The sequence below is a fragment of the Mesoplodon densirostris genome, chromosome 10 (genome assembly GCF_025265405.1).
Source record: "Mesoplodon densirostris isolate mMesDen1 chromosome 10, mMesDen1 primary haplotype, whole genome shotgun sequence".
Taxonomy (NCBI): Eukaryota; Metazoa; Chordata; class Mammalia; order Artiodactyla; family Ziphiidae; genus Mesoplodon; species Mesoplodon densirostris.
In genome coordinates this window covers 20,234,892-20,259,618 of record NC_082670.1, presented here as the reverse complement: position 1 = coordinate 20,259,618, position 24,727 = coordinate 20,234,892, and the positions used below count along the sequence as shown (strand labels likewise).

At 42.9% G+C, this 24,727-nt stretch overlaps 2 protein-coding genes across 12 annotated transcripts in view; one reads left to right on the top strand and one right to left on the bottom strand.

Moving 5' to 3' along the window:
* GPLD1 (glycosylphosphatidylinositol specific phospholipase D1) overlaps positions 1-24,090 on the top strand; it is a 93,600-nt gene extending 69,510 nt beyond the window's left edge. For 8 of the 11 annotated variants that reach the window (XM_060110686.1, XM_060110684.1, XM_060110682.1 and 5 more), the window contains 14 exons: positions 681-804; positions 2,817-2,953; positions 5,048-5,234; positions 8,313-8,423; positions 9,756-9,830; positions 9,930-10,086; positions 10,961-11,102; positions 11,916-12,021; positions 12,109-12,202; positions 14,675-14,851; positions 15,195-15,355; positions 16,536-16,562; positions 17,017-17,067; positions 19,725-24,090. In XM_060110686.1, coding sequence (XP_059966669.1) covers positions 681-804; positions 2,817-2,953; positions 5,048-5,234; positions 8,313-8,423; positions 9,756-9,830; positions 9,930-10,086; positions 10,961-11,102; positions 11,916-12,021; positions 12,109-12,202; positions 14,675-14,851; positions 15,195-15,355; positions 16,536-16,562; positions 17,017-17,067; positions 19,725-19,811 — 1,636 coding nt within the window. In that variant the 3' untranslated portion in view covers positions 19,812-24,090. The remainder of the gene's footprint in view (positions 1-680; positions 805-2,816; positions 2,954-5,047; positions 5,235-8,312; positions 8,424-9,755; positions 9,831-9,929; positions 10,087-10,960; positions 11,103-11,915; positions 12,022-12,108; positions 12,203-14,674; positions 14,852-15,194; positions 15,356-16,535; positions 16,563-17,016; positions 17,068-19,724) is intronic. The other 3 variants (XM_060110688.1, XM_060110689.1, XR_009533602.1) reach the window with 2 other exon arrangements.
* MRS2 (magnesium transporter MRS2) overlaps positions 20,912-24,727 on the bottom strand; it is a 103,000-nt gene continuing 99,184 nt past the window's right edge. Inside the window, exon 11 of the mRNA XM_060110692.1 lies at positions 20,912-24,512. Coding sequence (XP_059966675.1) covers positions 24,402-24,512 — 111 coding nt within the window. The 3' untranslated portion in view covers positions 20,912-24,401. The remainder of the gene's footprint in view (positions 24,513-24,727) is intronic.

The window sequence follows — 24,727 nt, the reverse complement described above, 5'->3', positions numbered from 1 at the left end:
CAAAGAATTGAAAATGTGCAAAGGGTGTTCAGGTAAGCCCTCACTTTTTAATTTATGTGAATTAGGTAAGTTTTGTTTTGTTTTAATTAAATTGAACGCCTTTAGGTTGGGTTTGCAAGCTCTAGATTGTCGGATTCCTGCACTGGCTGGTATCTTATGCGGGCCCCCTTTGTTCATTTGTTGCCCAGCTTCCACTGTAAGCATTTCTGAAACCTGTCTGGCTTCTTTAGGCATCTGATTGGTAGACTGGTTAAAACATATGAACTTGAAAATGTATTTTTATTGTATAATTAATTCTTGCATGTCTTTAAGGATAAATCAGTCCACCTGCATACTGGTTTCCCAAACAGCTATGACCTTTTCTTGGCCATTTGTATGAAATGTTGACTTTTGATTTTTTTTTTTTTAATCTGGAAGGAATTCAAACTTATACGCTTATAGAACTTATTTTTGTAAGGACAGGCTTTTTCAACCTTGGAAATGTGTTTATTAAAAGATGTAAAATCTCCTATAAAAGGTTTTCTAAAATTTTGTTTTTTGTGTTGCTGTTCCTTCAACTTGCAGATGTTAAAATGTTATGGCCTTTTAACCTGTGATTAACTTAACTATAGTTTTCAACTCAGTTATGCAGGGGAGTTGCTATTTCCTCAGTCTTAACCAGTTTATTCCTCTCTTTCCAGCAGCTCAAAAGTACAGAAAAATGATTTTCATAGAAACGTGACTGCAGCCCTAACTAAAGATATTGGAAAAAATATAAACTATACCAAACGAGGAGTGTTCTTTACTGTGGATTCCTGGACCATGGTAAGAATTTTTGGCTTTTAATGGAGAGACAGGCACCTGCCGCTTCCTGTGATACCGCGTTTTGTAGAGTCGCTGGTTGTTTAATCGTTCATTGAAAGTCACCTGGGCATGAGCCAGGCTCGCAAGTATCCTTGGCCTCCAAGTCTGGCTTGTTCCAGAAACATCCTGTGACGAGAGTCTGGACCTCAGTGGCCTTTGGCAAGCCAGGTGGAGCCCAAGGTGGCCATGGGGCCAGTCCTGCTCTGTCCTTAGGCAAAGTGTATCAGCAATATCGTAGGCTCACTGTGCAAGGCCCGACACCAAGGGCCTTGAAGTTCCTCCATGAGATCATCTTAAGTGTCATTCCACCAGGGAGATAGAAGATGAAAGGGAAATAGTCTCTGACATTTAGAAAATTTCAGTCTAATAGGGGTGATAAATACAAAAACAACCATTTGTGAGTAGGATGCAACAAATCCTATGGTTGGGGGTGGGGGTGGGTACATAGACTCTCATGAGGATAAAAAATTATATCCCTACTCTCAGAGAAGGCTTCATGGAGGAGGTGGCATTTGAGTTAGGCTTTGAATACTAGATGGTTTTTCATCAGTGAGCATGTATTTCTGGTAGAGGGTTGGGAAAGTTTCATGACGTTTGGAAATCTTAGTAGTCTTGTTTGCCTGGAAATCAAGATAAGGGATACAAGGTACTTGCGAGAGTTGGGGATAGAGAAGGGTTTAGACAACATTGTGACCTGGGCGAGGGCCCGGGCAGGGCCTGCTTTACAGGTCTGCAGCCTGCTTGGTCACACAGAAGGCCGCCTCTTGGTTTAATGCTCTGCTGTCATTGCTTTAAAATTCTTAATAACTTGGGAACAAAGAACTTTGCATTTTCATCTTGCAATGAGTTCTACAAATTATGTACCCACACCTAGATCTGGGAAGCTCTGTCAAAGCAACTCTCATTTGGTCTTGCAATTATGTGGATCAGTCTTCTTTGCAAAGGAAAATTGTGTTAGAGAAGGACTTTATATTCCCAAGGCCTGGGTGGTACCTGGCATGGTGCTTCCTGGATGAGTGAGGACGCCAGAGCTGGGCAGCCGATGAGCAATCTGTGGATGGCCTGCCAGAGGTGTTAGACTGGAGAAACGGAAGGCACGGTCCCTTCCTGCAGGGTCCTTATAACCTGCACTTCCCTGGAGCCTGAGCTGTCCAGGGCTGTCCCATGGCTCTGAGCTGATTCTGCTCTGGGGAAGGCCCGGAAATTCTTGTTTGGTCTTATGTTACCCCTGGGTGGATTTCGAGTTGTGTTCCCTGAACTTGCCTGGATCTGGTGCCTGGCCAGGTTGTTCTGGGCCACTGCAGTCTGTATTTGTGTCTCTGCAGTAACCACACTAAGAACAACTCAGCATCCCAAGCTGAGGGGCTTGCTGTCCCCTCATTTCTCTCGCATACAGCTTCCAGCACTCCGCACGTGACCCCTCGTGCCTGCCCGGTTTCTTGGGACTCAGAGCAAATCCAGCAGCCTCTCAATTTGAGTGTGGTTGGGAGGGTTTCTAGCATTCCTGGTGGTATTTCAGTTCATTTGTTTGGGGGGGGGAAGTATATATATATATATATATATATATACACACACACACACACACATACACTATATACACATACAAATATAATTACAGTTCTAGATTTGAATGGATTTATCTTAAAAAAAACTTTAGTTCGTAACAATTATTTTGTTCAGTTACATTCTGCAAATTAATAGACCATCCTGACTTGGTTTAGGTTAATCCCAGCTGACTCTTTCTTTCCATGATGGCCCTGACCTCTAGGGCTGTAACTCCCATCTGTGAGTGCACACTGGGGTGTGATTCCACTCTCCTAATTGCCAGTCTTAAGTCGTCTTACTTGTTGATAGGAATTGATGTTATTTTTCAGCACTTGTAAAAACTTGTTTCCTAAAGTCTAATGCTTTTGGCAGGAAACGGTAGCTTTGTTGATTATGCTGTGTCTTTTTCTGTAATCATTTTATTTCAGGATTCCTTATCTTTCATGTACCGGTCTTTGGAGAGGAGCATACAGGAAATGTTTACTGGCAGCTCTCAGCCACTGAAGCATGTTTCTAGCCCCTCAGCATCTTACTACTTGTCATTTCCCTACACAAGGCTAGGTTGGTACGTATGAGTTTATATAACTCCTGAACATTTTCATCAGTATTAATTTCAAGCAGTCATTCACAAATGTTTAAAATGGTGCCTGTTAGCACTTTATTTTCCAATCAATTCATCATCAACAAAAACAGTAATTTTGTGGTTAAGTTCTGGTAAAGATAATTTTATCTCCTTAAAATTGGTCAAAAATATGTTTAAATACAAACAACTTTTACTTTATTAAATAACCACAACAATAAACTATTACTTTATAGAATATTTGTAAAGCTTCAATGTTTTCGGAGATAGATTATTACAGATATCTTGGCATCTAATGACATTAGAAAGATAAAAGCAGGTAGCTATTATGGTGACTGGACTATTATAACTTCATAAGGCAAAAGCCTAGGCCACCACAATAATTTTATAAAGAGCATGTTAGGGATTCCTCTGATTTTAAAGATCAACTGTTACCAAACCGAACTCGGGTCCCCTCGCCTGATGCACAGCAAAGCCAATCTACTGATACCGAGCTGCGGTGAAGGAAAGTACAGCATTTATTGCAGGGCCCCAAGCAAGGGAGTTGGAGACAAGCCTCAGGTCCACTCCAATCTGGTCTTCGAGTTAGGGGTGTTTTTAAAGGGGGGAGACCAATGAAGCTGGGATCAGTCATCGTCTTGTGACATTTCTTAATCATACTTTCAGGGGTCAGGATGTTTCGGTTTATGATTCTCTGGCCAGGTGGTCCGTGGCTCGGGGTTCTGGTACCTTGCTTGGCCTGGAGAAACAACCTGAGTTTGTACCTTAATTATATCTACAACAGCCATTTTAGTACGTTAACGATGTTATCGACAACAGCTGTTTTAGTCATCTGACTCTGGTTGATTTAGTGTTCAGTTAGCACAGGACTGAGGTCGGAGGGGACAAGAAAGGGAATAAAGTTTTGGATAGAAAGATTAATCATAAACTCGGTAAGGGAACTTGGTTTTAGGGGGACTCAGTTTCACAACCAAACTGAGCCCGAGGATATAAAAGTGACTATTTTTTGGAGGTTTTTGTAAAACCTCTTTTTTTAAAACCACACTTTTTAAATCCAAATAACATTGCATTTCCCTTGGAACAATATACTGACAGCCCTTCCTCTTCAGGCCACTAATGCTTTCAGCTCCAGCACAAGGAATGGGGGGTGAATGCTGTCTTTACTGGCCATTCATTTGTGAATAATGAAGAGCTCTTCTTGGCTGCCTTCCTGAAAATCCAAATGAGGGCCTCCTGCTGGGCTCTCTGCCACATGGGGCGGGGTGGGGGGTGGGGGGCAGCACAGAGGTCCTTCCTGGGGGCCATGACTGGCCAGAGTCCAGCCTCGGGAGTGCAGAGACCAGCAGTATCTCCACGGTGTGCATTTGACCCAGTTCACCAGGCGTCACACCCGTTAGAAACTGCTCTTTTTCCTCTGTTCTGCTGTTTATTCTTATGTGGTCATCAGAACCAGAATAAATAAATGACTTTTGGTCATTCCAGCCCCGCCAGAGACATTTGAACCATTGCCTCAGTTTGTCCAGGTCTGTAACTGGTAGGTCATGGACTCTCATTTAGAAACATCCACTAAACCTGTTAGGCATTGAATTTTTTTCCAATATAAGCCACCCTATGTAGCTATGGTAGAAATAAAATGGTCTACTTACCACAAACTTGTCTTTGATCAGGTAACAAATTGAAATGAGTTGAGCCGATTGTAAAGTAACCTGTGCCATTGGCTGATGGCGGGTTTCCTCTCTGTTCTCAGGTGGAGCCTGGGATTGTGCTTTGGCTGCTCTGGGTTTTGCATGTAGGACAAGGTGCTTTTGTGAGGATGCTTTTTATGTGTTCAGGTTATATGGTCCAGAAATGCCCAGAGACCTTGATTTGTCCAGTTTTATTGTTATTTTTTCTGCCGGAGAACAAGGCTGAATCACACACACAACATAACCTCAGAGGTGAATATTCACAACAGTCATACAGGATGGAAAAATCCATGAGAGGAAGTTAAATTCTAGAATCCAGAAAGGAAAGGAGCCGAAGACAGTTTTCCTCATAGCTCAGTAGACACTGCAGTGGGCTCCCTCTTCTTCCCTACAGGGCGATGACCTCGGCTGACCTCAACCAGGATGGGCACGGTGACCTGGTGATGGGCGCCCCGGGCTACAGCTGCCCCGGCCACGTCCACGTGGGGCGGGTGTACCTCATCTATGGCAGCGACCTGGGCTTGCCCCTCGTCGACCTGGACCTAGACAAGGAGGCCCATGGGATCCTGGAGGGTTTCCAGGTGAGGCCCCCATCTTATATTTTCCCTTTTAGTATCAATAAGCCAGTGCCCGTGTTTCCCGGCAAACTCTTCCAGGATGAATGACCAATAGCAAGAATAATGATAGGTAACAAACAGCTGGTGGCCAGCATTTGTGTAGTACTTTTCATGTTTAAAAGCATCTTCACGTCATTAATCTCATTCTATCATTAACTTTGAGTGTTTAGTCCAGTACCTTCCAGAAACACCCATACCATGTAGTGGCTTTGAGTAGCCAATCAGAATGTGATATCTTGATAATATAAAACCTCGTTTGGTGTGTTTCTTTTAATATAAATAGTTTACCTTGTAAGAGTTTTAGATTTACAGAAAAGTTGTAAAGACAGTACAGCGAGTTCCCATGTACCCTTGACCCAGTTTCCCCTGTGTTAACTAACATCTTACGTAATTATGGCATACTTGTCAAAGTTAAGAGACCAACACTGGTAAATTGCTATTTAAAAAAAAAATTATTTAGTTTTGGCTGCATTGGGTCTTCGTTGCTGCGCACGGGCTTTCTCTAGTTGTGGCGAGCAGGGGCTACTCTTCATTGCCGTGCACAGGCTTCTCACTGCAGTGGCTTCTCTTGTTGTGTACCACGGGCTCTAGGCACACGGGCTTCAGTAGTTGTGGTATGCAGGCTCAGTAGTTGTGGTGCACGGGCTTAGTTGCTCCGCGGCATGTGGGATCTTCCTGGACCAGGGCTTGCACCCATTTCCTCTGCACTGGCAGGCGGATTCTTAACCACTGCACCACCAGGGAAGCCCAACACTGGTAAACTGCTATTAACTAAACTCCAGACTGTTCAAGTTTCATTCCATTGAGTCGTTATTCACCACCAGAGGAGTCCCGCAGTGACTGTACAGATGTTCCACATGGAGGCAGCATGAATTCCTCGTGGGAGTACTAGAGACCGGGAGGGTTTACCTCCCTGATGTCTTTGGTATTAGTCCTTACATGAGCAATAAACAAAGAGGGGCTGACAGAGCCCTGCTACCAGCCACAGATGAGTATGGGGGCTTTGGTGACACTGCAAGCTCCAAATATCAAACACCAGGGGAATTCGGGGTCAGATGCTTTCTTGCCCCAGACATACCGTTAAAATGTTCGCTGTGGAGTTAATGCTGTGAAAAAAATAAGATGGTGCACCTGAACATACTTTAAATAATGAAAAGTCCAATGGTTTATAATCTAGGTTTTTTAAAAAAATAAATTCATTTATTTTTGGCTGCGTTGGGTCTTTGTTGCTGAGAGCGGGCTTTCTCTAGTTGCGATGAGCAGAGGCTACTCTTGTTGCAGTGTGCGGGCTTCTCATTGCGGTGGCTTCTCGTGGCGGAGCATGGGCTGTAGGCGCATGGGCTTCAGTAGTTGTGGCACACGGGCTCAGTAGTTGTGGTGCATGGGCTTAGTTGCTCTGTGGCATATGGGATCTTCCTGGACCAGGGCTCGAACCTGTGTCCCCTGCATTGGCAGGCGGATTCTTAACCACTGCGCCACCAGGGAAGTCCATACAATCTAGTTTAAGCTCTGATGGAAGGAGCCTCTGAGTCCAAAAGGTGTTAAGTTGATGACCAGTGTAGGAGGTCACACAGTACCAGAGGGACAGCATTTTCTGGAACCTTCTGACACCACATGAGAAAGTTCCGAAATAAATCAACTCATTCTTGTTACTTCTTTCTTCACCAAGCCATTCCCCTGTCAGACTGTGGTGTAAAGTGTAATCCTTTGGTCTCCTGTAGACAAGGAATAAGAAAGGCAACTGCTTCCTGTGGATGAGAAATTATCTCAAAGACCCTTGGGGTGAGGAAGGAGGTAGCTCCATGCTCTCTTGTCCCAGTGACCTTTGATAATTTGGAAGATGGCCAGGTTAAGCATGTGCTAGGGATGGGAATTCTGTACTCATCCCTGGTCTGCAGTTAACCCTTCTGGTCCTTGTCTATTAAGTGGAAGATTAAGATAGATAAGCATTTGCCTACTTTTAGAATGCTGTGCTTTTCTTGGAATGATGGTTACCCTGCAGGAGGGCTCGATGGTAAAGCTGGTGGTGATGAAACGAACCCATCTTCAGTTGGCAGGGACCCCTACTCATTGGTCCCCATACTGCCCCAGTGTGCTTGTGTCCCGGGGCAGTCCTCTCTTGTTTATCAAGTTCCTGCCTTGTAGAAAGAGGCTGTGTTCTCAAATGCCATTGCACACAGGTATAGGGAGATTAGCCAACAAATAACAGATGTGGGTTCTGGGGCATGTGTGTTATGTGGCAAGCATCACTTGTGCAAGACTCTTGTTCATTGTTAGATAAGTTGTGAAAGAATAGGAGAAGCTCATGAGTTATTTTTAGGTCAAGGCTCATTCTAGACAGTAGGAGATGAAAGATCTAGAAAATCCACCTTGGAAGAAAATTATCCCTGAATGGAGTGAATTTTCCATCTGTAAACCACAAAAGTAGGAGTAGTAAAAGTATGTACATTAATCCATGTCAAGTGCTTAGTATCTACAGCACTGTCATCAATAGAACTTTCCGTGATGATGGAGATACTTTAAAGCTGTGCTGTTCAGTGTGGGAGCTACTAAGTGCTTTGGCTTTTGAGCATTTGAAAGTGGCCAGTGCAACTGAAAAACTGTTTTGGTTTAATGTTAGGTAATTTAAATTTAAAAGTAATAGCCACATTTAGCTAGTGGCTACTGCACTGGACAGCATGGCTCTAGAGCATCCTGAGTATTTGACAGCTACTGTTATGTGATTATTATCTTGGATACTTTCCAAGAGGAGTCTGGGCCTTAACGTGGGGCATGATACACACCAGACCATTTTCTGAAAACCTAGAACTTTTAAGAACCGACATTCTTCTCTCCGGCACCTCATCTTCCCCTCGGGGCAGACAGATGAGCCAAAAACATCCTTAGAGCAGAGCTACCCATCTGGCGGGTCATGGGTGTGTTACAGGCGGCTGCAGTTTTGTTCCTCAGTCCTGGGGTGCTGGGTGGGGTCCCCCAGGGAGTCAGGTGTGCTCTTCTGGAGGTTGTGGCTCAGCCCAGGGGAAGTAACTGGTGCCTCTTCAGCCCTCAGGTCGGTTCGGCTCTGCCGTGGCCGTGCTGGACTTTAACAAGGACGGCGTGCCTGACCTGGCCGTGGGAGCCCCCTCAGTGGGCTCCGAGAAGCTCACGTACACAGTAAGGAGGCTGCTGGGGGTGATGGTGGCGGGAGGGGAGGAGACACTGAGCGGAGGCCCCGGAGGAAAGCAGGCAGCAGGGGTGCCGGGCAGAGCTTTTGTGGGGAGATGATCCCAGCCCCCCATTCAGGTCCTTGATGGGACTCCGGTTACCTGGCAGCTCCTGTTCCTGCCTCCCTGGCCTTAGTTGGGCTTCACGGGTGGCACTCCACCAGGTACTGTACTCTCCCTCCCCCCTCCCCCGGGATGCTGAATGATAGGGAAGGTAGAAATTCCAGCTAATCCATAGCTTCCTGTCATCACAGAAGGAAGGTGACTTCCTGGATCATTCCTCTCATGTGAGGAACCCAGCAGGTTCCCTCTTTTCTTACCGAGAGCAGAGATCCTGGGTCCTGGCCCACAGGGCTTACCTCCCACAAGTCCTCCACACCGTAGCCCGGCACCGCGAGTGACAGTGGAGTCAAAGGCCCTTCGTCTCCCTCTCCCACTGCAGGCTCACCTCTTGCTCTCCCTCCTCACCCTGTTTCTAGTCCTGTGAACAATTTGTCATCCAGACCCATCAGGTGCCCTCACGTTAGGACTGGTGCTCCCCCAGCTCCCTCTACCTGGAAAGCCCTTTCTCCCCTTTTTTCCGTAGGGGTGACATGTCACTTCCTGCAGGAAGTGTGATCTAATCCCTGGCTCAGGAGACGCTTCGTTGTCCTGTGCTCGCTGCCCCTTTGTAGCTCCCCACGCTGTGATGTCACAGTCGCCAATTGGCCAGCTTTTGGGGCAGAGAGAGGTTGGTCTTATCCATCACTGTGTACTCAGTCCTCGGTTCACTATGGAAAATAAAGGCATGTAGGAGGAGTAGGGATGGAGACAGGCAAGTTATGAGAACTGAGAACTAGTTCGTAACACGATAACAGCACAGGCTGCATCCCAAGGCAAGTAAGCAGTCTGACACAACGTGTTAGTGTTCAGAGAAATAATGGGCTGGGCCGGGGGAGGGCTTCGTTGAAAAGCCAGAAACTGAGCTCGGCCTTGAAGGGGTGGGGAGTCGAGTAGGTCATTCTGCAAATACACTGAACAATTATGGATGGCAGATCCGGAGCAAGACGCTGGGGAGGCAAAGATAAAAATGACAGTTTCTGCTTTGGGGGCTCTAATAGTCTGATGGAAGTGGCCAATACACAGGACTGGACACTGACTTCTGGCAGTAACTAAGCTCCTGACCCTACCGGGCTCTGATGGTGATTTATTTCATCATCAGTCACCTTCGTCTTGCTATCATTTAAGGTTCTCGGGTCACCACCCAGTCTTACCGATCGCCCTGTGGTTTGTCCTTGCCTAGGGTGCGGTGTACATCTACTTCGGTTCCAAACAAGGAAGACTGTCTTCTTCCCCCAACGTCACCATCTCTTGCCCGGTATGTTGAGCACCTCTGACAGGTACAGAAAACTAGAACTCGCCATATCCTACTTGCCTCAAGGGCTGAGTAAGACGTGTTTCCCTGTTTCCTCTTTAGGACACCTACTGTAACTTGGGCTGGACACTCTTGGCCGCAGATGTGAATGGAGACAGTGAACCTGACCTGGTGATTGGCTCCCCTTTTGCTCCAGGTGGAGGGAAACAGAAGGGAATTGTGGCTGCATTTTATTCTGGCCCCAGCCACAGCGACAAAGGTAGTGCTGGCTGGGGGTGGAATGGGCGGAGACCTCCACTGCTCTAGTCTGTGGTGCCTTCTCTTGCATGTGGGGTTTTGTCCTATTTTCCTCATTGCATAGCATTTCACCTAAATTTTCTAACACTCTTATTCTTGCAGATGTTCTGGCAAATGATATGGATAGATTCACTGAATAAACATAGAGGGATCCAGCGTGTAGGTCCAGATCCAAAGGAGGGGGCGATAGTTATCCTTATAGTGTCTCTGTGGAATGGAAGAGTAGAAACACTCAAGCATCCCAGTGATGCTCTAACTGTCTAACAGGCCCTTTTTGCTGTGTGGCTTGTAGGATCTTAGTTCCCCGACCAGGGATTGAACTCGGGCCCTTGGCAGTGAGAGCACAGAGTCCTAACCACTGGACCGCCAGGAAACTCATAACAGGCCCTTTTTAAAAAATGTATGTATGTATTTTTGCAGTACGCGGGCCTCTCCCGTTGCGGAGTACAGGCTCCGGATGCGCAGGCTCAGCAGCCATGGCTCACGGGCACAGCCGCTCTGCGGCATGTGGGATCTTCCCGGACCGGGGCACGAACCTGTGTCCCCTGCATCGGCAAGCAGACTCTCAACCACTGCGCCACCAGGGAAGCCCCAGGCCCTTTTTAAATAGCATCCTCCACTCCACAGAAGTGAGCTCTAGAAATGCATTGCTTATATGAAGCGTGAGTTCCATTTCTGACGTTGGGGCCCTGGGGACAGCATGGGGGCACATAAAAGAGTTGTGGCAAAAACTCAGCCCAGTGAACCCGTTTCTCGTTGTCCTACAAAAGGGGCCCACTCTTTCCATTCTGGTAGTCTTTCCACATAAAGTAAAAGGCACTGGTTGTCTTGTGTAGAAGAGCTGAATGTGGAGGCGGCCAACTGGATGGTGAGAGGCGAGGAGGACTTCGCCTGGTTAGGATACTCCCTTCATGGTGTCAGTGTCAACAACAGGACCTTGCTGTTGGCTGGGAGCCCGACCTGGAAGAACGCCAGTAGGTGAGCACTGATGTTGGGGCCCAGGGACCAGTGAGCTCAAGGGACAGGTGCCTGTAGCTGTGGGAGCCCCCTGAGTGTGGGGTTCAGAGGAAGCAGCTAAGAAATTCTTACCTTTCAAGGAAACGCTAAGGCTCTGGGGCAAGGTTGCAAATGTTCCTTTTTAGACGTTTAAAAGAGAGATGGGTTAGCTTGCCAGGGCTGCCATACAAAGTACCATAGCCTGTGTGGTTTAAGCAGCACGAATTGATGGTCTCATAGTCTGGGAGGTTAGAGATCTGAGATCAAGGTGTCAGCAGGGTTGGTTTCTTCTAGGGCGCCTCTCCTTCGCTTACAGACGACCACCTTCTCCCTGTGTCTCACACAGCCTCTTTTCTGTGCACCCATCCCTGGTGTCTTTCCCTCTTCTTACAAGGACACTAGTCATATTGGTCAGGGCCCCACCCTAATGACCTAATTTTAGCATGATTACCTCTTTAAAAACCTTATCTCCAAATGCTGTCACATTCTGAGGTACTGGCAGTTAGGATTTCAGCATATGAATTTTGGGGGAACACAATTCAGCCCCTAACGGTAGGCATCCCTCTGTTTTGTCAGTCGGGAAGTAGAATGGTGAACCTCACATCTGGAGAGCCTTGATATTGGGATTCATTCTGAAAGCACCCCACACTCGTGCCTAGGATCACAGGGACCCAGGAGCACACAGGGAGGGGGGCATGGGTGGGGAAGATGTGGGTTGTCTTTCCTTGGACCTCAATACCTGGCCAGCATTGAATCCTGTGCCCCATCAGCTAAGACCAGTATGCTTCATTCCAGTCTGGACCATTTGTTCCACACTCGTGATGAGAAACAGAGCCCTGGACAGGTATCTGGATATTTCCCGCCAAATTGTCAAAGCTGGTTTACCATTTCTGGAGATAAGGTATGACAGCCCCTCCCCCCGCCAGGAAAGTGGACACCACAGAGAGTTTTCTTAGCTGTACTATATTGACTTACTGCTATTTCACAGGAAATGGGGAAACTGGGTACCTCCCTGTCCAGCGGCCATGTGATGATGAATGGGACCCGTACACAAGTACTGCTGGTTGGGGCCCCGACTCAAGGTAGGTCGCCCGCCATGAAACTTGCTTCCTTTTAGTCATGTGGCTTCTTGACCAAGTCATATTGGGGGAAAGTTAGGAGATATGAAGGCAGACAGACCTGCGTTTGAATATTTCCTTTTCTCATTAATAGCAAGCTGGGTCACCTTGGGGAAGTTACTTGAACTCCCTGAACGCAAAACACAACTTATAATATCTACTTCAAAGGTTTGCTGAAAATCACACGTGAAAGTAACTTGGTGTGTTTTTAAAGCTCCTATCCCATTGAGCTTGGAGACGGAGCAAATTTTATAAACCAGTTCACCAGGAATAGGTCCACTCTGAGGGTGTATGTTAATAAAACATTATTTTGTTTAATTTATGGGTGAGTTAAAAGAACAAAACAAAAATCTACTCCCTCCAAGAGTATAAAAGTAAATTATGCTTATTGTAGAAATTTGTGAAAATATAAGGAAGTATATAGAAGAAAAAAATCACCCCTTATCCAGATATTTTAAAGCTTAAACGCATACATGTTTTTTCACACCTAATATTTTATATCTTAGGCATGTTCTCATGTTAAATATTCTTCTAAAACATTACTTTTGATACCTGTATCACATTTTTTCCATATGCACATGCCAACATTTACTACCATCATCCTATTGCTAGAGGGCCTAATCTTAAGAGTCTTACTACATATTGTGAAATTATTTTTCAGAAAGATTTTCGTTTCATACAATATATTTGAATAATACGTAGAAGTGGATTGGGCAAAGGAATGGTTAAATCTTTCCTTGCATGAGTAAGGATAAAGCATTACAACAGAAAGTTGCTGACTCAGCTTTGGAAGTTTTTTTTTCTCCTTTACATAATCTAGGTAGTGATTTCTAAACTCTTGCAACACACATTACTAATTTTGTCTCACCACTCTTGCTCCCAGAGTGCTGTGAATTAGAGCTTCCCCAATTTTCTTAGTTTTAGTCCCTTTACTACCTTAATAATTTTCTCCATTATCAAATATTGTATAAAATACAAAATAAAAAGGTTAATTATATATATCATGATATATGATATATAAATGATGCTTTTTGAGATAATTATCATATGCAGTTGTAAGAAATAATAGAGGTCATGTTACATTTGATCCAGTTTTCACCAATGATGATAATCTGCACACCATAACCAGTGTCACAACTGGGTTATCAACAGATATAATCCACCAATCTTGCTCAGATTTTCCTATTTTTAGTTGTATTTTGATTGTATTTCAGCTACATAATTTGAGGGGCCCAGACAAAATTAAAATTTGTTACCTGAAATTCTGGATAATTTTTAACAGGAGAGCATAAAGCCAAGCACAGGGCCTTTCTCAGTATGGGGCCCTGTGTGACTCAATAGGTTGCAGATGCTGTGTTTATGTCCTGACAGCTTAGCTCCTTTGGGGTACTGTACTACTTCTCAAACCCTGGAATCAGATTAGACACCGCTATCCTCATTTCGATCCACACTGATTTTCTAGTGGTACCTGCATTTTACCGTAACAACCCATCATGATAAAATCCCAGTTTTGCAAAGATGTGACATCATTGAAAGGAACATAGGGATCTAATGTTGAAACTATGACCCACCCCCAGCAGGTAGGTCATGTGGCATCAGACAGATGTCATTGTGTTACTAGCAAAAGTTCAAGACACCTGCAGTATCCCTGTGAGTTTGCTGAAGTGTTTCAGTGTATAGTTGGGGAATCGCAGCTCTATGGACAGATTAAGTTAAATGTGAAAAATCTGATCTACTTTCAGGGCAAGTTTGAGTAGGACAGTTAGGCTTGTCCCTCTCACCCTGTCCCCTGCCTCGGCAGGACCTCTGGGTCAGACTGTGGCCACTATACACAAGTTTGAATATTCAGTGAGGATTTTAGGGTGCTGATTAAAAACTATGAAGTACTTTCAGTATGAAAAAGAATACTCAATGATGGCAAGGTTGAAGTGAGATGGGAACTCACACACTGCTTGTGAAATGTAAATAGATATACTTTTTCTCGAAAGGTTTGGCAAAATGGCAAGAGCCATTCCCCAAACCCAATGCTATATGGGCCCCTTCTAAGAATCTGTTCTCAGAAACTACTCAGAACTACGGGGAAGGATATTTATCATAGTATTAATTATAAAAGCAAAAAGTTAAAAATGGCCTGAGCTAAAAAGAATTTTATAACCTGCAAAAACCCCCATTAAAATGTGTGTATGTATATGTAAGTATATATCATTGTCCAGAAAGAAATATATGCTTTATATACGTTTTCTTCTTTATACTTTTATGGGGTGTTTCCCACACCTTTTATAATGATCATATATTTAAAAAAAAAAAACCTTGGCATTCACAAATTTGACTATCTCACAGTAATCCTGAAAGTCAATGAACAAAGTAACCTATAACTTCTGTGTCCTGTTTTCGTCCTTGTGATGGCAGCCGTTACTGTACTCTGGTTTATTTCAGATGTCGTGGCTAAGATGGCATTCCTGACCACGACCCTGCACCAAGGTGGAAGCACTCGGATGTATGAACTGCCACCCGACTCGCAGCCTTCTCTGCTTAGCACCTTCGGTGGAGACCGCCGCTTCTCCCGATTTGGTGGCGTTCTGCACTTGAGTGACCTGGATAACGATGGCTTAGGTAGGAAGGAACAGTGTCTCGGGCCAGTAAGAGAGTCCTTTGCTTAATTGGTGAGTCCCCCTAATCGGATCACCTAGGCTCTACCCTCATAATGAATCAAGACCAGAGCCGCATGTACAGGAGTACTTTTTGAACATGGTGACACGAATGCCACCCACATCAACTACTATTCATGAATGATAACAGAAAACAAAAGCCTCTGACTACGTTGGAATGAAATCAGGACAGACCTGGTAAAAGAAGTACTAATATTATTTGTTCAAGGTTGGGTCAGGATCCAGTAGTGTAGTGGAACAATGACAGCGAGTAGATACTTCCTGCTGCTGGTTTTCATTGTTTACAGATGAAATCATCATGGCAGCCCCACTGAGGATCACAGATGTAACCTCTGGACTGATGGGGGGAGAAGATGGCCGTGTCTATGTGTATAATGGCAAACAGGTCACCTTCGGCGACATGACAGGCAAATGCAAATCATGGGTAGCTCCATGTCCAGAAGAAAAGGTAACTGTTCTTGTACACAATTCCATACCATGCTGGGAAAGGATGGCTACTTGCTGATGCCTTAATAAATTATGTCCACTATAGAACTCTTATTAGTTTCTACCTGAACTCAGGTAACCTGCCCCTTACCTGGGGTCAGGACACAATCCCTTGCTTGTGTTTGTAGGCTCAGGCTGCCTGCTTGCTGGCAGTTCTGCAGTGTTCACCCCCACAGCTGCAGCTGGATGTGGGTCATATTGGTTCTTGGTCATAGCCAGCCACTGCTTGGTTAGAAGCCCACGGCAGAAGTAAACAGGCCACGGCCATTGGAGTTTCATGAAGACTCCCAATCTTTTTACTTCATCTTTCATTACTTTGTTTTATTCCTTTTCTCAGGTAGGTTTCCCTAAGTTTCCTGGGTCTAAAACACTTGGCTGTTATTTTTAAACTTAAAAATTACTTTTTAAATTGCAAAATATGAAAGTTTATTGTAAAAATATTAGAAAATACACAGTACAAAGAAAATTAAAATCTACCTAGAATTCTACTCTACAGAGATAACATCTATTAACCTTTTGATGTGTATCCTAGTATTTTTTTTGCTATGAACTTAATTGCTACTATTGTGCATTCACTGTGCCTAGCACTATGCTACACATAAAAAATCTAATCCGCATCAAAGCTATTAATTTGGTATTTTATACCCATTATAAAGAAATTGAAGATTGGAGAAGGAAGTTGTTACAGGTCACACAGCTAGGAAATAGCAGAACAGAGACTTGAACCAAGAGCTGATTCTAAAGTGCACTCTTAACCACTACACTGTGTGTATCTTACTAACAGTGGTGACCATATTGTACATGATTTTGTATATAACTTTGTTTTCTATGCCTTCCTATAGTCTTATACAATATATCTACCAGATACCTAGTATTTTATCTGTAGATAAACCAGTTTAATCATTAAGTGATTATTATTAGTCACTTAGTCCATTTCAAATTTTTGCTGTTATAGTAAGATAAATATTCACATATAAACATTTTTATACATCTATTTTTCTGAGCTAAACTATAAGTGGAATTTCTGGTGACAAAGGGCTTCTCTAAAATGAAGAAATGTGAGTGTAAGGGTGTAATTAAAATTGGTTTAAAAAAAACCCCATGAACATTAATAATCTCCCTTTCTCATCACTTTCTTTCAGGCCCAATACGTATTGATTTCTCCTGAAGTAAGTACCTTCTGAAAAAAATGAAAAACTACCAAAAGAAAAAAAAAAGCAGACCTTCCCCTTATTTCAAGTTGATAAAATAACATGGTTTTTTTTTTATAAATTTATCTTTGGCTGTGTTGGGTCTTCGCTGCTGTGCGTGGGCTTTCTCTAGTTGCGGCGAGTGGGGGCTACTCTTCATTGCAGTGCGTGGGCTTCTCATTGCGGTGGCTTCTCTTGTTGCGGAGCACGGGCTCTAGGCACGCAGGCTTCAGTAGTTATGGCTTGCAGGCTCTAGAGCGCAGGCTCAGTAGTTGTGGTGCACGGGCTTAGTTGCTCCGCAGCATGTGGGATCCTCCAGGGCCAGGGCTCGAACTTGTGTCCCCTGCATTGGCAGGCAGATTCTTAACCACCGTGCCACCAGAGAAGCCCCATGGTGTGTTTTCAAAGGCTATTAACAGACTGTGTTTTCCAGGCAGGCTCAAGGTTTGGGAGCTCTATAATCACTGTGAGGTCAAAGAAAAAGGTGAGTACCAAGACTGTACCACTTTGATATCTGCATGTTCTAAGGCTGGGATTTGGGGATGATCTAATTTTGTATGTATTTTAGATCTTTTTATTTGAAAAATAGAGGGACACACACAAAAAACACTCACACATAATCCCATCATTTTTTGGTGAAAAGTTTCCCTCACTACCCCTCCAACTTCATCCTCTACAGCAGGGGTTAGCAAATTACAGCCTGTGGGTCAACTCTCGCTGGCTGCCCGTTTTTGTATAGCTCATGAACTAAAAATGGTTGACATGTTTGCAATGATCAAAAAATATATTTTGTGACACAAGAAATTTATTTGAAGTTCAACTTGCAGTGTCTCAAGTTTTAATGGAATATAGCCATGGTCATTCCTTTCTTTACAGCTGCTACTATACCGTTGATCAGTTGCCTCAGACTGACATCCCACAAAGCCTAACGTATTATCCTGGCCCCTTCACTGGAAAAGTATGCCGACCCTTGCCCTTACTGGCTAAGCACTGTTAATATTTTGGTTCTTTTTCTATAAGACTGTTTTTGTATGACTTTAGAAACATACACATGCAACTGTCTTTTAATGCCTCCTTCCAGACAAGTACATATAGAACTATCTGATTCTTTTCAATGACTGCATAGTAATTGTCTGGATGCACCATATTTTATTTCTTTGGTTTACTTTCTCAGACAGTTATTTCTCATAGTTATTTCCATTTTTTTTCCTATTACAGACAATGCTCTAGTGAGCATTCTTGTATCTTTAGAATTGTGCAAATTTCTCTGCTGGTAAGATTCCTAGAAGACTGCTAGGTCAAGGGGTATGCACATTTTATATTTTTAATAGATACAACAGATTAAATGGGTTTTATCTAAAAATATACAGCGAAACCACTGATTCCACTCATTTATTTTAGGATATGACATTGTATGGAATTATGCTAGGCTATGAGAGAGATAAAGTTAAGATTTATACACATGGGAAGTTAAATAAAATGCAAATCAGTATAGGATTAAATGGTAAAGAGTAAGTGAACTATGGGATGAAAGGCTAGGGAAGCCTTCAAAGATTTTCGAGTATAGAACCAGGTAGGTGTTGTGGCCCTTGCTCTGGCTTGTGAGAATTGTGGTGAAACTGCCCTCTACAGGCCAACAGTTCAAGTAGCCCTTGCTGTAACTCATTTATAGGCAAGCTCGAAAGCAAATACTCAACCATTATTTATACCAACTGAAGGGGGGTGGTATAGATCATCTAAAAGTATATTTGATTCCTTTCCGTATAACAATGCAAATTCATCTTCCTAATTACATTTCACAAGTCAATAGTAACATTACTCCACTTTCCCAACACATACCTGAGACTGGGGGCTCCTAAAGCACTCTGAGTGTAAAGATAAATCAAAGGTTACATTTAAAAAATGGACACAATCTGAGGATGATCAGAGTGGGTGGCCTTTTACTTAAGTAAAAGTTATGACTTTGAAGACTCCTTTCTCTATGTGAGCATTAAGTATTCAACTAGAACCAGGAGGACTCGGCACTTACCTGAGTGGTACTGCCACTGTGTTTCTGAAACCTCCTGTGGGGCTGCCTTCAGTCAGCCCGAGGGCCCTGGCGGAGCAGTGTTACATTGGGTACCAGAGAGGCAGACAAACCTGAGACCTGGTCCCTGCCCCCAGGTTCTTAGAGTCTAAGTGGAAAAATGAAACACCTGTAAGACCAGCAGGTCCATTTAGGATGACCAAAAGCAGTCAGATCAATGGAAGTCTATGCTGGTGGAGTCAGGGAAGGCCTTGCAGGGCCCCTTGGGCCTGAGTGGATCTGGAAATAGGAGTAGGCTGACGGGGCAGAGAGGGCAAGACTTGATATTAGGCATGAAGATGGTTTAACCAGGAAATGGAGAGGAAACGTAGATCACAGCCAAACTACAGGCAAATCCAGTAAATGAGTAATTCCATCAATAAGAGTTGAGATTTTCCCTCTTATCTGACACTAGTGTATTTAAAAAGATACAAGCAAAGGGTTAAGCACAGTATTTAACATATGGTAAAGGCTCAATATGTTAGCCTTTATTTCTGGATACCATTGGTAGTTTTCAAAATTAAGTCAATGAGCAGCATCACAGAAGGGCTGGTCATTTTATGGTCATACCCTGCTCTACCACAACCCTACCAGCCAGTTTGATCAGCTACACCTCATTTATCAGCTATGGTCCAGAAAAACTCCTGGTAGTTTCCAAAACTAAAATCCACCTCAAAAAATGTTTAAAAACTTGTACAAGCTTAGACCATTTTGAAAGACAGTTCCTAAAATATTTTTGGCAGCAGGGGCAGAGAAGGTGGTGTGAACACACTGACAAAGGCCAGCCTGTTTGTGGAAGTCTCATTACTCCAGATACGCCGTCTACACTGCACCATAGCTCGGATGCTGAATAAACACGCATGGATGCACTTTTCAGAGAAGGGACTAGAGAGAACTTCCTCAGCTGTGGTTTTCTGAACCTACAGATCTGCCAAAGGGGGGTATTTAAGCTCAAGCCCTGGCCAATGTCTTACTCATCTTTATATTTCCAGAGCATAAACATGATGCCTGGACTACAGCAGGAACTTAATAGATGTTATGAATGGAAAATGAATTCTGTTTTATGTCCCCTACAGAACCAAGTTGTCATTGCTGCTGGCAAGAGTTCTCTGGGAGCCCGACTCTCTGGGGCACTTCACATCTACAGCCTCGGCCAAGATTAAAGGTTTCACTCCGTTCTCCTAACCTGCCCCTCCCTCTCTCATGCCAAGTCATCTCCAGGGTGAGCGTTCTGGTGGACAGAGTGGTGCATCCAGTGGAGCCTTGTAGATCCTACCACAGGTGGGGCTCCTGGGGGTGGAGACATACACACTAACAGCCAAACTATCTGGAAATAGGATACAGTAAATGTGGACAACATCAGAAGCATGTGAAACAGCAAAGACTCTGGTTAGTCATGTCCCCTTCCAAAGTTTGTTTCCTTTGTACCTAAACTTATTCCTAACTTGTTTCCTGTGCTCAGACTTGCCGTACAACCTATTTCCTCTTCCACATGAGTACCTGTGTCTTTCTGATGACTGGAAAGGCCCCTCTCTGGTTATCTCTTAGGAAAACCTCTAACACAATTCTTCCTAAAAATGTCCTTTTAAAGTTGGTGACCCATTCCAATCAAACTGAAAGGAGGAGAAAAGTAAGGGGTGAGGCATAACCTCACAACTCCAAAATCATGCTGCAAATGATGTGGTCCTTTCTTATGAGGATGATTGTATTTTCAATGTTTCATATAGTGAAAGACAAATATAAAAAGGAAAACATCATCTTACTGCGCCCTCAGATGCTTTCGGAGAAATGACTGTTCTAACAGCAGATGAACCTAGTGAACAGGCCTGAAGTCATCCCACGAAGCCTTGGGTGCGTTAGGCTGCCACAAGCTGTGCCAACAGAACTAGAGCAGAAAGAGGAGAGATCTGTCCTGAGCCGGAGGCTGCTGCAAGGGACCAAGAGGAGTGAAGCAGGCCTTGGCCGCCCTTGTTTCTGGGCTGGTTTTAGCAGAGTAGATCTCATCTGCCAGTCCTGAAGGGTGGCATATTTAAGGGAAAGGAAACATACCATAGGATTTCAGCTTCACTAAAAATCTGCAGGCATTGTTATCCATAAACAGTAACTAGTTGATTATCAGTCAGGGTAGAACCTCTTTCTTCTGACACTAGTGAAATGATACTAAAAAGCAGGAGAAAATAAAAAATGACCAGAGCCCTTCTCTTAGCTTCTCTAGAGACAGTACAGAGACTGGTCAAAGGAGACAGGAATTCAGCTGAAGAGTAAGCTAAATCAGAAATCAAGGAAAAGCTAGTAGAATTACAACTGTGAGCATAAGGTGAGTATGTATATAGGAAAACAGCATAAACAGGCACATACCTAGATAGGACCTCTGGATCACTCCTGGGACTGGCTCATCTTTCTTAAAGAGGTATACTAGCTGCATGGTTCCCCTATGGCACAGCAAAAAGCACACAGAAACACCGTGTGGTTTTTGGTTAACAATTATTGGCAGCTCAGCCTATTTGGGCAGCTCAACCTATTTGAAGAATTATTTTTAATTAAAAGGAAGTTTATTTTTAGGGGACCAGAAATTAGTTGTAATTATGAGCTTTTATGAATTGAGAAGTCTGAGTGTAGAACAAGCTAATGACACTGCATTTTAGTGAAGGCATGTTTTCACTATTGGATTAGAAGGATGCATACCTTCATATTGCCATTATTACAGAAAGTGTTATGCTTTACTAAATGATAGGGCCTATGTTTAAACATGATTATTCTTTACCTGAGGATTTTATTTTCTCAATGCCTGAACATACCACATAGCAAGCAGCAGCAGTAGAAGGTTAAAATTTACAGTGTTAGAAGCAGGTTTTCATATAGGATATTAAACCATACTAACCCCATATTCAAAATTATATAAATTGTATTTCTGTGTATATGGCAAGTATGTGAAAACCCAGCATACAGGAAAAAAGTCTAATGCCTGACAGTCTAATGTATTATCCTAATAGGTGGATTAAATTTTCACTCTACTAAGTATTAACTGTAGTTCTAAACATTGATTCTGAAATACTTAACAAAAATACCTTAATCTCTCCTGAACACAAATCTGAACTTAAACAATTTAACTCAAAATTACCTTTAAGATATCAGAACACATTTACATATTTGCAATTTTTATCTATTACCTGTATATGCCAAAACTTTCATCAAGGCTTCAAGACTGGAATTGCTCTATGCCTTTGTATCACAGACCTACAGAGATTTGAAGTGAGTTTGGGAATTAACTCAGATCTCTGAATTCCCTATTCCGTGCTCCATCTGCATAGATATTACTAAGGTAATGACAATAAATCCTGAATTTAAAGTGAGTTTAATATTGCAATTCCAAAACATAAAGCTTGTACAACTCTTGGAATAACTCACCAAAACAAACAGCTTTTTAATATGACTATTTAGTGGTTATCAGTCTTTATCAAGGATGAAGCAAGTGTTAACAGCATCTTAATGACGTCTATTCTTGCCACATTTTCTTAAAGGCCTTACAAAGGCAATCTGTTAAGAATATCATTCCTTGTACTTATACATGTTAAACAGAATACGACGGCCTGCTTACTCATAACAATGTTTGGTATTCTTTCACCTTACTTACAAATAGTTTATGTACTCCGTCTCTTTAATATAAGAAGCATCCTGCTACCTATCACCAAAGCAGAGCTAGCTGACATCTGGAAATCATACTTGATTTAACCACCTTCAAGAAGTTAATAAACCATTAGTACCTTCCCTTTATCAGACTTATGAGGTAGTTGCATTTATTTTCCCGTTTACTGATGAGACATGACTCATCAAAACTTTATGTGAGCCCACAAACTAAGCAACATCAGAAAGAAGAAAAGACCAAACTTCTATCCTATGCCTGATCTTAACCAAATCAAATTTGGCCCTCTGGACTTCCAATTCTTCATATGTCACAGTTAAATGATATTTATTACCTTATTTTACAGTGATGACCTAAGATCAAAAATATCAGCAGAGCGCTCTGAGGCATACCAAAGAAGAGTGCCCTGTGAAATCTAAATATTGTCAAAGATACTTCATCTTGGAAATCATCAAACAGATGTATGATGCTATTCACATTGCAACAACCACACCATAAAGTGTGCTCCAAGACAAGCCCAGCCTGTTTCATGCTATTCTAATGTCCTCTCATAACCAGACATGGGAACAAGGAAAACTTAATACTTGTAACTTTGTTTTCTTTCAAATCAGCTACTAGAAGAGCATTTTTATTCCTAGCACTAAACCACCTGGTAAATGGACCCCTAAACTCCCTCATATGACATATTAGGGTATCAGGTATCCTCCAACAACATCAGGGTATACATATTTATTTTATTACTAAATTTCTAGTGCAAGAGCTGCTCTGAACACTCTAGAATCTTCTATGCATCTTTTGGAGGCAGATATAACTGTCATGTTCTATTGCATAACTGTACTTAACCTCCAGAAAATAATTTGGGTTGGCCAAAAAGTTCATCCAGGTTTATAAACCCAACATTAAAAGAGGCAGAAGATGTTAAGTAGGATAGGAGCTTTTTTTTTTGTTGTTGTTGTTGCAGTACATGGGCCTCTCACCATTGTGGCCTCTCCCGTTGCGGAGCACAGGCTCCGGATGCGCAGGCTCAGCAGCCATGGCTCACGGGCCCAGCTGCTCCGCGGCATGTGGGATCTTCCTGGACCGGGGCATGAACCCGTGTCCCCTGCATCGGCAGGCAGACTCTCAACCACTGCGCCACCAGGGAAGCCCCAGGATAGGAGCTTTGAGACATACAAATATCAGTCATTTGTTTTAAACCCAAATCTGATTGTGAAAACAAAAAGGTATCACAATTTTAAAGTTTATCTACCCTCTTGTTTTAGGAAGCCCATCTGTCAACCTCTGAGGTGTAGGCAAATAGATTAACTAGGCTACATATATTTTCCTTTTTGGGGTGACATGTCTATCTGTTCTAAAAACCAGGGAATGACCAAAACAGCTATAAAGCAGTAATAGAATGGAAATTCTTTCAGCTCAATTTCCAAAAGCTTTAATTATAGTCAAGCAAAGAAAAATAGTTTCATTGGTTGAGGAAGTAAAATTCTGATTAACTGGAATCTATATAAAGCTGACATTAAACTCATTTCTTTTTTTTTATTCCTTATATAAAAAGGGGGCAAATACAAGAAAATTAGGTTATGTCAAAGACTGGTTTAAAGCACAAACTCCCAGAGTTTGTTTTAAGGTTAATATATATTCTGCTAGCTTTTCAGTCACCTGAGAGTGACAAATTCACAAGAATGTGATTCCTTGTACTAAGAACTATGGTTACCTGTTCTCATAACTGTGGGCTTGTCAAGTTTCCAGGCTTCATTTGGCATGAGGTTGCACTTTTGTTGACATGTATAAATTAAATAAAATTGATACCACAATCTATTCTTGTGTTAAGTTAATCTCTCCATGTCTTACATGTCTCTAAAAACAGCTTAAGTTTGTAGGAAATAGAACTTTGGCCTTTTACAAAGCAAGCGCTTTGTTTCTTTACTCAGAATCCTGAAAATGCAATTAAGTTCTAGTACTGTGACTGCCATATTTTTAACATCAGACACTGTAATTTAAATGTCAGTGATTTCCCCCCCAAGTCTCTGACTCTTATAAAAGAAAATAGAAGAATATCAGAATTTTCCTGTGACTACCATAAAAAAATAATGCAGTTTCCACCGGGTTGTGCCTAACGGTTTGTTAGGACACTCCTGCTTGATTCAAGTCCATCCGGCCTGAAGCTGTGTTTCACTTCCATCCTTCTGTCTGCCTGCAGTGTCTTTTTTGGTAAAGAGGCCATCTAAATGAAGCAGAAAAATTTGTAATTTTAGTTGTGTCTGTTAAAAGAAAAGCCACCAGTAAAACAATACGTTACCCACTAAACGAGGAAAGGACTGCAAGCCATGTATCAGTGTCTTGAGTACTTGCTCCAGGGGTATAAACTATAAGTAGAAACGTTAAGAAACAGAGGTAACCTGTGTATCTTTTCCTATACATGTTTTCCTATACACGATA